At 36.4% G+C, this 13,357-nt stretch overlaps 1 protein-coding gene across 1 annotated transcript; it reads right to left on the bottom strand.

Annotated features, from left to right (window-relative positions):
- Positions 1 to 376: 376 nt before the first annotated feature.
- LOC134229175 (uncharacterized) lies at positions 377 to 4,708 on the bottom strand. Its single transcript, XM_062710878.1, has one exon. It carries the CDS (start codon positions 4,706 to 4,708, stop codon positions 377 to 379), a length of 4,332 nt encoding a protein of 1,443 aa, XP_062566862.1.
- Between the last annotated feature and the right edge of the window lie 8,649 nt (positions 4,709 to 13,357).

The raw sequence follows: 13,357 nt of genomic DNA, 5'->3' as shown, positions 1-13,357 counted from the left end.
TAACTCTTTAAAATATACTCAGTACTTTAACTTTACAAAACTTTGGCAGTAAAAATTGGTCAGTCAGAACTCGTGCTGTTATATCTCGAAAGCCGGTTTTTAAGAAGGGCGGAAGCCTAAACTCAGGTATATAAATACAGGTAATGTAGAGGTACCAAAGAGGGTGTTCGAAGGGGTCCAGAATAGGAAAACTGAAAGAAACTATGGAATAACGTTAGAACAATTATCACAGTAAATTTAAAATACAAATAGACGAAATAACACCGTAAATGTGACAATACCTCCCCCTTATGGAAAAGTATGCTAATACTTTAGAACACACATTTACGAAAGATTAAAAACAAGAGTTCATATATACACAAATTGACACAAGTCATTACTGCCTACTAAGATAATCTGCTCCTTGATTATCCCTTCCCCTAATGGCGATAACTCGGTATCTATATGATTGAAGACCAAGTGCCCATCTCATGATCCTAGCGTTGATAACTTTGGCTTTGTTCAAATACATTAAGGACTGATGATCTGTTTCGATAAGGAACTCGCGTCCATAAAGGTACAGGTGGAACTTTTGGACTGCCCAAACAATTGCCAAGCATTCTTTTTCGATTGTGGAATACTTACTTTCACTGTCCTTCAACTTTCGACTTGCATACGCCACCGGAAGTTTCAAACCACTATGTTCATCAAACTGCATCAGCACAGCTCCAATTCCCCTATCTGATGCGTCAGTTTGAAGAATGAACTGTTTTGATAAATCTGGCAGTTTAAGAATAGGCGATTTCAAAAGCATTGCCTTAAGTGATTGAAATGATTTTTCCTGAGGTTGATTCCAAATAATTTTATTTGGCGACCCCTTCTTTGTCAGATCAGTGAGGGGTAGTGCAACAGACGAAAAATTGGGAATGAATTTCCTGTGGAAACTAAGGAGTCCTAAAAACGATCTTAACTGACGTTTAGTGCTTGGTGCTGGTGCCTCTTGAATTGCTCTTACCTTGTCTGGGTTTGGTTTTAACTGGTTCTCACCTACGATATGGCCTAGACACTCTAAACTCTTGTACCCTACAGCACACTTGGAAGGTTTCGCTGTCAAATTGGCGTTTCTCAGCCTGGTAAAGAGTTCGTGAAGAACTTCCAAATGCTGATCTAAGTCCTCTGTAAAAACAATGATATCATCGATAAAATTATCAATGTTTGACATTCCGTACAACAACTTACGCATCAGTCTGGAAAACGTCGCCGGTGCCGTCACCAAACCAAAGGGCATCACTCGAAATTGGAAGAGGCCTTTTGATGTCTGAAACGCTGTTTTGGGTTTAGCTGACGATGTTAATGGAACCTGCCAGCAGCCTTTTGATAAGTCGATCCTTGAAAATACCTTGTAGTTGGCAAACTTTGAAAAGATATCATCTGCTTTTGGCATCGGTTCTGCATCGAACTGTGAACATGCATTGATAGCTCTAAAATCTACGCAGAAACGAAAAGTGTCATCTTTTTTCTTCACAAGGACAACTGGAGAAGAAAATGGACTTCCTGATGGTTCAATGACATTCAATTCCAACATTTTATCAACTTCCTTATCAGCTATTTCCCTCATTGAAAATGGAATTGCATAAGATTTAACTCTGATTGGTTGAGTTGAGTTTATCTTAATGTCGTGTTCAATCAAATGGGTATAGCCAGGATCATCAGACAATACATCAGTAAACTGATCCAAAAGTGATGTTACCTTTTTTCTGTCTTCAGGTGATAACTCTGGGTTGATGTCCACACCTTTGGTACTCCCAACACTCGCTATGCCATACTCGTCATCTTCCTCCTCCGCAGTGCAGTCAATAACAGCAGATGTGACTAGAACTTCATCATCTTGATCTGGTTCCCCTGAATCATCATTCCTGTCAATGTACCTTTTAAGCATATTTACATGAAACGTCTTCAATTTACCTTTCATTTCAATCTGGTAGTCAACTTTGTTTAACTTCTTCTTGATGCTGAAAGGTCCTTTCCATTGCATCAGTAACTTATTTGAATCTGTGGGTAGCAATACTAAAACTTTATCTCCTACCTTCATACTCCTTGCTCTAGTTGACCTGTTGTAGAACCTCGCCTGTCGTTGAGAAGCCTTCTCCAAATTTTCTCTGGCTATCTCTGCCGTTGCCTCAAGTCTCTCTCGTAAATCCAACACATACTGATAAGTAGACTTTACCTGATCATCGTCTATCTCTTTTGTCCAAAGCTCTTTTAAAATGCCCATGGGCCCTCTTACGTGTCTTCCATACACTAAGTCAAAAGGCGAAAAGCCCAAACTTTCTTGCGGCACTTCCCTGTAAGCAAACAATACTGGGTTAATATATTTATCCCAATCACGTGGACGATCGGAGCACATACGTTTTAACATTTGTTTGAGAGTTCCGTTAAACCTCTCAACCAAGCCGTTTGTCATAGGGTGGTAAGGGGTAGTAGTGAGTTGATTTAACGATAGTAGCCGACTTACCTCTCTCATAATTGATGATGTAAATTGAGAACCCATATCGCTCAACATTTCCTCGGGAACTCCAATTCTAGAAAATATGTCTATGAGCGCCTCCGCAACTCTCTCCGTTTCAATGGACGGCAGTGGTACAGCTTCAGGGTATCTAGTAGCAAAATCGACCAAAGTAAGAATATACCTATTCCCTTTGTCGGTAATTGGATGCATAGGTCCGACGATGTCTACGGCAACTCGCTTGAAAGGAACATCAATAAGTGGCATCTTCTGAAGGGGGTACTTAGAAACCTTACCTTTTTGTATGGTCCTTTGACAGATGTCACAAGAACGACAAAACATCTTGACATCAGTCTGTAGTCCAGGCCAGTAGAATTCAGAAAGAATTCTTGACGATGTACGTGATATAGCCAAATGACCAGACATGATTGACTCATGTGCCAATTTCATGACAATTTCCCTGAATTTCTTTGGGACTACAAGCTGTTTGTAAGACTTACCTGATTCAGTCTTGGTTTGATATTCACGATATACAAACCCATTCAGCATGAACCATCGTATTGTTGCAGTTCGTTTATCAACCACTTGTCCGGAACTTGCCCATTGTCGTATTCTCTGCAGTGAGTCATCGGTTTGTTGTTCTAGTTTAATCTCGTCTGGAGTGATGTTTCCCTTAAGTATTTCTGGAACTTTGAGTTGAGGATACTGTTTTAATTTTACCTTTGCTTGTTGACGGGTTTCAACAGCATTTGCTTCTGACCATTCAGGATCAGGATCTCCAGGTGCTCGTACCTTAGCTACATTCCCGATGATTAGATCGTAGACTGGCTTCTCCATACACCATGCTTCAAATGTTCCTGTAATATAGGGCGTGTCAACAAAGATGGAAGCAACTGGTACTCTAATAGATGAACCATCTGCCAAAATGCATGTTTGAAACTTATCTTGAATCAAATTTGCTTCACCAATCTTACTTCTTCGAACCACTATGCCGCTGCATCCTGTGTCTCTTAGTACCGTAACTGGCTTACCTTCAACAAAACCTGCTGATACTGGCATGTTGTGTTGCAGTTGGTAGCATGATGGTGAAACTCTTGTGGATGCATCAAGATTCATAGAATTGGTTCCAGTGTCTGTTGGCATTGTGCTAACAAAAGTTACCTTTTCTGCGTGTTCCTCTGTACTAGCCGAAGAATTATGGCCTTCATTCTGTTCTTCTGTTGTTACAGCACCGATCTTTGGTTTTGTTCTGCATTCCGATGCAATGTGCCCTATCCTGTTGCATTTAAAACAACGTCTTTCCGATTTTGGAACAAATGCTTTGTTTGAATTTTGTATTCTCTTCTCACCTGAAAAGTCTTTGTGATTTCCAGAACCAGAACGAAACTTCACTGGGTGTTGAAATTCATTGCCTTTGACATTGCTGAGGGTCGCAGCGTTGGTCATTCTTGCCTCTCGATACTGGTCTGCTAATTGTGCCATCTCCTGTATACTCTTTGGTGTTCTCTCTTTTAGAAACAAGGTCAAATCTCTGTTACAAGTATTCAAAAACTGATCACGCAATACTAAGTCAAATAATGCCTCAAATGTCTCTGCTATTTTGGCCATTTTTAACCACCTTAGCAAATAACTACTCATTCTAACAGAAAATTGTACGAATGTCTCACCCGTTTCTGGTTTTGCTGATCTGAACTTGTGTTTAAACCCGTCCTCTGTAAGCTCATAGCGTTTGAGGAGTGCTATCTTCAGGTTGTCATAATCTAAAGCATCATCTGCTGGTAATAATGCATAAATATCGAGAGCCCTACCTTTAAGGAGTGCACTTAGACTCATAGCCCAAGATGTTTTCGGCCACTTTTGTAACTCTGCATATCGTTCAAATCTACGTAAATAGCTGTCCATTTCATCCTTCCCATCCTCAAAAGCCGGGATTTTTGGACCTTTGAACTTAACACTTACCTCCTCAACCCCTGCTATTTTCAACTTCTCTTTCTCATGAAGCATTTCCATTTGTTGTTGATGAGTCAGCTGCTGCAGCTGCATCTGTTTATCATGTTTCTCCTTCATCCGCTGGTACTCTAGCTCCTCTTTCAGACGTTCTCTTTCTGCCAGCCGCTCTTCTCTCTGAATATCCTGTTGGTGTCTAACGAATTCTCTAAGAGTATCTTCTTTGTAACCTAACGATACTCCGTAATCAATAATCTCTTTCAAAGCTTCTGCCATGATCAAAATTCACAAAACACAAAATCATACAGAACAATAAAAGACAGCTGAAATTAGAAATTTCCCCACATACCAGTCTCTACACACCTGAGTTTAGTTGCTAAACTATACACGCACTTTTTAGTTACTTACGCGATACGCGATGTTAAAACGCTAACTACTTACAGACACACAACTTACTGAAGTGCTGAATTTGGAAATTTCGTAATATCAGCGTCAACTGCTGACCTCCAGGTCCCGAACAACTAGGTCACCAACTAATCTACAAAATACAGTGAAAACAATTGAATGGAAATTAAACAAGTGATATTTCAACAAAATATGTTTCTTTGATTGATAAACAAAATTCAATAAAAAATTCAAATAATCAGAGTTTGAAATTCACGGGAATTTTAAATTATACAAAAGTCAAGAAAACAAATGTTAATTTTGCCGATAAAGGAAAACACTAGCACACTAGGGATTCTAGATCTGTTCAATGGCTTGGGTCAAATCCAATGCATGAAGAAAGGTTTCCCTCGGGAGATCAAATTTCCCTCAGACACTGTTTCCAGTTGAACTTCCAGGATGTTGATTGTCCGTTGGGTTGTCTCTTTGGAGTTGTAGACCAAACCATTGGAAATACTGTTGATTTGATCCCAAATGCTCCAGAGATCCTAGACATACCACAATGCTCCAGAGATTCGAGACATACCACGTGTCCCAGACATCACAAGTCGAAGAGATTCCACAGGTCGTCGTGATACCACTCGTCGACGTTATCATGCTTGTTGTTTTCCTTTGATCCTACATGTTGAAGAAATCCCACTTCTGACACCATTTGTTGCGGGTTCTTTCCCAAGTGTTTTCCAAATAATGAAGAAACTCAAAAACGTTTTCACATTTATATAGACAATTCATTGTACATAGTATTCCGGCTCTTGTCTGTCCACACAACGGTAAGTTACTACATCACACCATACTCCGTACACTGTGCACCATACACTGACACCATACACAAAACGACGTAGAACGTAGAACGTAAAACGTAGAACGTAGGACGGGACCTAAATAATACAACAATTGTAAACACATTAAGTTACACAGTTAAATACACAAAGCTACATACCATACACGATAATGGGATAATAATGGGGTCAACATCACAGCGCTGCATTACAGAACTTGTATTAAATGCTTTTACACAACAATTACATTATTTTACATGTAACTTACACTTACACACAGTAACTTTACTTACATAGTTACTTTACTGTTTAGAATCATAATGAAACTAAATATGACAATACTAGAGCCGAAACTATCAATTAATACTACTCACAATAATATTTATGAAACATACAAACTATACAAACGAACGAACGAACATTCAAACGAATAAACTAAAATTAAAATACGTTGAAATAACAAAGTTATCCCAGGACCGTTTAATTAACAAACAGAGAAGAAAATGTAAATAAAACATGTTACTCACCTCAGAAGTCAGTGTCTGTAATAACTCTTTAAAATATACTCAGTACTTGAACTTTACAAAACTTTGGCAGTAAAAATTGGTCAGTCAGAACTCGTGCTGTTATATCTCGAAAGCCGGTTTTTAAGAAGGGCGGAAGCCTAAACTCAGGTATATAAATACAGGTAATGTAGAGGTACCAAAGAGGGTGTTCGAAGGGGTCCAGAATAGGAAAACTGAAAGAAACTATGGAATAACGTTAGAACAATTATCACAGTAAATTTAAAATACAAATAGACGAAATAACACCGTAAATGTGACAGTCTGTTGTCCAGGTCCAGGTTCGACTCGTACGTTTGAGCATAGGTGTCGGGGGGGGGGGGGGGGTGGTGGTGGTGGTGGCTTTTTTTACAAATATATACATAGTATAGACATTCAACATGGCTGCGTAGGTTTAGTCCCCCCCCCCCCCCCCCCCCCCCCCGTTTCCACAGACAAGTCGCAGTTTAGGTTAAAAAAGAGGAAAGTGCTGGTGTTTGGAGAAAAAAATTGTTACTGAAGTTCGAACCTACCCCTCCCCCCTCCCACCCCTTTCCCCCACACGAAATAGGATATTCGTGTTTTGGAAAAGGACATCTCCCCCTTTTTTTAAGCTTTTCAGATTTTTTGAGTGTATAAAAAATTTTCTTTGCACTTAGCCCCCCCCCCCACTTTCAATTTGCTTCCGACGCCAATGCGTTTGAGAAGGTATTTGAGAAAGTTCCCGATATACCCATTCCTGTGATGTATATTTCACGTTTATTATATCCCCCGCTTGAAAAGTGGGAGGGTATATAGTAATAGTTATGTCCGTCCGTCGGTCTGTTACGCTTTGGGCTACCAATCTCTTATCCGCAAATCCTCTTATACCACTTAGTGAAATTTAATAAAACTTTCACAGAATCTTAGGTTTATTACATATTACCAATGTGCACCTCCTATTTTACTCTTTGATCCGACACGTATTTTGGGTTTAGCGACAACAGCAACATATGGACTTTGCCATTATAGCCATATGGGAGGCGGGGGTATCATTTAGTGAGCCCATTGCTCACAATACCTCTAGTCTCTCTTTCAATTTGGCCGTTTGGGTTAAACTCTCGTCCAAATTAAAATTATTATTCAATTTATGAAGTTTCGACATCCCGCCTGGAAAAAATCCTTGAACTGTCCTAAGGCTTAATAAATGGACAGCACAAAGTGCGTAGGAGCTTATACCTATTGTCTTCCCACAAATTTTTATTAAAATAGAAAATTTGGTGTTATGACTAGTACTATTTCACCAAATTTTCTATTTTGATAAAAATTTGTGGGAAGACACTATTATTGCCCAAAGGGATGGTTACAGAGTGAGAGAGAGAGTTCAATATACAAAAGAGTAGATAAAAATTATCCGTATTCAACCAGTGTCAAGAATCCCTACCCGTGCTTTTAAAATTATCTCCTAAATACCTCTACAGAAATTATTTTTATATATAAAAAAAAAATAGCTAGACTATCAGGCAGGGATACTGAAATCTCGAAAGACTCTCTATAAAAACGTAATTATAAAACATTTATATTCCTCAAAATGCACATAGTTTGTGGTCGGAGTGACACATTTAAAAAAAAAATTCAAAATTGACTTCGGCAGAGATGTCTGTCTTCCAAGAATATTTAGATCACGGTCATGTCAATTATTTTTGCACTCCCCCCCCCCCCCCCCCTAAAAAATCAAATGCCTAAATGTCAATCTGAACAGGGGATGGCATTTCTTCGTGTGTTTGTTTGTTAAAGAACGTATAGATCTATGTACACACAAAAAAAATTGTATTCTGGTTAATTGCTTTTAAGATTTGAAGTCAATAATTACCGTACATCAAATTACTTGGTTTAGATTTGAGATTATACTAAAATAATCAGTTATAATTGACAAATGAATTTTGCGACGCAAACCAACTGCAGACTATATACATGACTTTGTATAGAATGTATATTAGAACTACATGTAGATAGACAATTCACAATTGTAGCTTATGAACATCGGTTATAATACCCCCCTTCAGCCGCGCAGATACCAAATAACTTCTCTTTCCACTTGTGATATTTTCCCTGACCAAAATCTGATCAGCACGGACTTAGTGTATCGATTTGCTAGTCTGTACGGAGTAATGACAGTGTGTTTACTATTGAGCTTTTACGGAGTTTATTTCTTTTTTGTGATGCATATTTCAATAAATGGAATTCAGGATGTATATCACTTGACTTGTGCACATCTTCGAACCGATGCAGTAACCTTATTACCAGGTATGAGTACGTTTACAGCGTTCGAGGCGTTTTCTCGATATGCATCAATTGCATAGGACCTGCAAATCAAAGACGTTGGTTGTTTTGTTCCATTCAAATTATATAATATAAATTGTGTTTGCAGATTTTACTGCTTTTTATTTCAAGTTTATTCTGCATAAATTGGCGCACTGTAAAAATACGTACTCGTGCATCTAAATTTCTCACCAAATTTGCATTTTTTTTTCTTTTGATTCAAATCAATAATTATTCAGAAATATGATTATTATGTTGTTTATTGTGGTTTTGAAATGTCTTGATCTCTTTATGGGTTCTCATAAAATTATGCTTTACCATCGGAGATGTGCACAAGTCGATACCCAAACCAAAAAATCATTCAACTGTAACGAGCGCATTGGGGTATATATCGTTACAATGAGACAAGGAATCTGAAAGAAATATGGCGGAATGCGGCTATAGTTGTTATGAAACAAGTCGTACATAGATGAAAATGTTGCGTTTTTAAGAATTCATGTCAGCTTTAATGAAAAGCTCTATTTTCTTCATAGGAATCTAAATGACAGTTTGGTGTATGTTACAGTCAAAATATTACATACTAGAATTGGAGTTTCGAAAATTTAGAAATTTACACAATATGATACATTAAAATAGATGTGAGCTAATCATTAAGACTAATTTTTAAAATAATTTGATACCAATAAAAAGGAATTTGATTCTATTTTGAAAGTACTTTGTCATGTTTTATTGCAAGAAATCATTTTTGTTTTTATACTTTGAGATAAATTTATTTTTGTCTTAAATTTCAAATAAATTAATTATTGAATCAATAGATTCAAGATTATTTTTATATATCGTTATTAATTTATATGTGTTGTCATTATGAAAGTCACACTGACCACTAACAAATACACATGCTAACATATTTTCTTACGATCTACGACAAAATATTATCAACTGTTTGAAAAATCATCCTGAATATTAAGCATCAAAAAAGGAAGAAGGCTGTTAAATCATGGTACTTTTAAAAATTAAAGTTTTGATGAGTTCCATACCTCATTCTAAATACAAAATAGTTACCTTAAGAGTCTGCAAAGTTTTGGCTTGCAACAGTATTGCGCAGATAAATAAGATGGCGGAAACATAGGTTAAGTATATTTTAAGATAACAGATTAAAATAACACAAACAATCAACAGTGTCCTCCTATCATACATTATAGAGATAACGAACAGTAATCAAGCTTAAAGTCCATAGAAACAATGAAATATCGGGAGCTGAGCAAACAGTCACGAGCACTAGGATCAGGTGCCATGGAGGAGTTAAATCCCTGTCGACAGGTCACACTTCTCACTCTGCTTATTTTTAGGATTGGGAAAATAACAAAAGTTCGTAGACAATTTAGTGTGTAACTAATGGCCTAATAATAAGTATGAAAAACGTCAGACAGCCTTCAACATGTTTGACTAAATGATAGATTTTATTTCCAGACAAGGTAATTGCGTAGTCTATTGGACTTGTGAAATCATGACTTCAAACCAAATTATTGTTTCAACGACTTGTTTGTCAATAACTTACCTCCTTTTAGACATTGTTCATACGCAGAGTATGTTCTTGCATATCGAATCGACTGGGAGACATAAACCCACAATACAGGTTATAATTTTATATTGCTATGTCATGTGAGGGAAGTTGACGAGTTGAAGTTATCACATTTATGATAAGTTTTTGTTTAGGCTACCATTTTCGTTTCAAGTGTGTCAGAGTCTGTGGTATTCTTTTTATTTAATGTTGACTAAGAAATATCATAGATGGTTTGACATATGAATGGGAGTATAACTATTGACAATTGAAACTACTCCAGTATATCTTCAATATCTATATCTATTTAAAGCCAATTTAGCAATTTTTTTTCTTTTTATCATAAGTAAGTTCTTTTAATATAGTCTACCTCACTTGAGTACAAAAAAATTAAGCTTATAGCTGGACACAGTTGGTATCCATGGGGAGACAGACGGATTGTTAAAGAACTTCTCCAAAAACTACACAGATATTGTCAATCAGTAACTCAATCCTCCTTCATATCATCTTTGGAGAACTTGATTGTACTATTAGAAAGTTTAAACGAAAAAGTTTTGCAAATAAGGAATGACAAGAACGTTTATGCATTTCACTTTTATTGAAAAAGCAGCTACATGTAACTGTGCAGTCAAAAAGCCCGTAGCCCGTTTTACAAAATAACTTTATGTTCTACCTTCACCAGTTTAACCGAGCAAAGATTATTTATAGAATAAAAATAAAAACACATTTATATAGGATGAACTCGCATGCGCGAGTGCAACATATTTTAACGAAGTGTATACGGTATACAAAGCAGTCTTTACTTTGACCTCTTCAATCCATACCATTCTATAAAAGAAAAAGACTCAGACAAAGAAACAACATCAAAACGAACAAAAACATGTACATGTCCAATACTGGAAGTGGTGGGTGGGGGTGAGGATTAGTCTGTTACAATGTAGCAGTGAACTTTTAATGACTTAAAACACCCGAAAATATACATTATACGAGACTGAATCATGCGTAGCACGGATTTCAGTATTCACCCGTAAACAAAATGAACAACCAGTCGATCTCCTTTACCGTGTGGCATGTTCTTTTGGATTGTATGGCGTTGTTTTGATAACGTTCGGAACCGCATTCGACAGCGTTGGTGGCAGAGATAATGAATGTAAATTTGAGTGAGAAGTATTTATGGCAGCATGATTTAAATTTAATTGAGAAGTTGTTGCGGCAGCATAATAGACATTTGATTAAGAAGTATTTGTGACAGCATGGAAAACACTTTATGGCGGTGAGTATATACGTTCTCCTGTTATGGTCAGGGAGCTGTGTGTCAGACGCGTAGGGACCGACGGAGTTGACGTAGAAAAGGTTGTTTCTTCTGAATCTGAAAGAAGACTCCGCGACTTCATCAGACCCTGCAGGAACCTGAAAAATGGAGGAGCTGTGGAAGTTGCATTGGTTTGCGGTGGGGTTGTCAATGTATCTGTTAGGTATAACCCCCTAAAGTTTCCTGTTGACATAGTCTTACCGTTTCGAAGTTCCAATAGTAGCAAAGATGCTGACAAAGCAGGAAGTCAAAGGATTCTTTACCAGTTTTTGTCAACTTGAAGTATTTTTGCTTGATTGGGTTGGGTTACCAGTTTACTTATTTGGTCAGGTGTTATTGTGAGTTTTGCTTTGGTAGTGAGGGTGTTTGCGAGCACTTGTGTGTCTTCGTTGCTCTCAGTTATGTTGTCATTTAAAAGAAAAAGGGTTATTAAAGAAATCATTTACTAGTATGGAATGGAAATGTAAATATAAAGAGGGATTACAAAATAATCTGAAACAAATTCACCATGATCATTCAGGTTATAACAAATATGACAGTATAAATACAGAAAATATTTTAAATACGATGAAATCAAGAAACAAAAGACGATAAAATAAAGTGTGATGTTGATATGATACAAACAGACATATTTTAAAAGAAGACAGATAATTAGAATGAAAATTTATTAAATGAAAATGGAAATACGAAGAGACGGAATGCAGGCATGTAGAGCTCTTCAGATCTATATCAATGATAAGTTTTCTCTTTGTTTTGTGACTAGGTTTCAAGTCTATATCTTTATTAGTTCTACTGGCTGCTTCAAGATCATGATCGGATTAATTATAACGTATGATTATGCGTTGTACATAATATTCAAGCATTTATCTACATGACTAAGGTTTCCTTACTCTCATATGCGTACAATGCATAGATATGTATACCACATTTTAAGTTGAATTTTCTTACATTAGTCATATTCTGCATATATAACAAACACACGTGTTTTACCGAAACGATTAAAACTATATAAAGATTTAGTGAAAAAAAATCAATTGATTATAAAATTTTGTAAAATTGTGATCATTCTATTTAAAATTGCCGGCGTGAAAAAAAATTACTACATTCATCATTAAAAAGCTTAAACCCATTTTCAACATACATGTTTTGTAATCAGAAAATTATAAACAAAATAAAATTTCAATTCTATAGCTAGTCACCATTCTTTTTGTTAAATATAACTTATCTTGAAGAATGGTTGTATGAAGTGTTGAAAAGTCGTTCGTTTTAATGTTTTCAATTTTGGTAAATTATTTTTTAATTTTTTTTTTAAGTTGGTTGGTGATTTTTGGCTCCACATGTGATTAACAACATTCTTTCAAATATAATTTTTGACAGTATTCCTGACATTTCCCCTTCCCTGTTGCTACTATTTAAATGATGAGTAAAAAAAGAGGCGTGGTAGCATATTTATTGGAACCTAGCTGTAATGTATATCCTTTTCGAAGAATATTAATACAGTTGAGGAAATCAGTTTGAGTAAAGTAACTCAAATTCAGTTTGATTGTTGGGAATAAACAAATACATTTTAAACTGATATAATTATGATTTTGAAAATTTTCCTCCTTAGAAAGGGAACTATCAGTAAAAATGCACTTATTTAATGACTACGTGGAAAACAGTCAAACTGTTGTCCCGAGAGACAACAGATTGGCTGTTTCACAAAGTTCTGATTAAACAACTGTTTTATTACCTAAACTACTATATTATTAACTGAATTGGAGCAAAAACACACCTACACATACAAACATATTTCAACAACCGTTTATTCAAACACTGGAAAACTGAAAACAATGTAGAAAGAATATTTACTACCCTGCTTTTATTTCTATGTTCAGATTTCCTCTGCAATAAGACTCGCCCTGCTGACCACATTTCGTGGTGATCATCAAGTTCAAGTTCCAGTCCATTTATTCACTTAAAACCATTTCAAATATATGGTACATG

This window comes from Saccostrea cucullata, unplaced genomic scaffold, assembly GCF_032062105.1.
Source record: "Saccostrea cucullata isolate Sc308-1 unplaced genomic scaffold, CSIRO_AGI_Scuc_v1 ctg4958, whole genome shotgun sequence".
Classification (NCBI taxonomy): domain Eukaryota; kingdom Metazoa; phylum Mollusca; class Bivalvia; order Ostreida; family Ostreidae; genus Saccostrea; species Saccostrea cuccullata.
The sequence above is the reverse complement of the archived record's forward strand: the minus strand, read 5'-3'. Positions and strand labels throughout refer to the sequence as shown.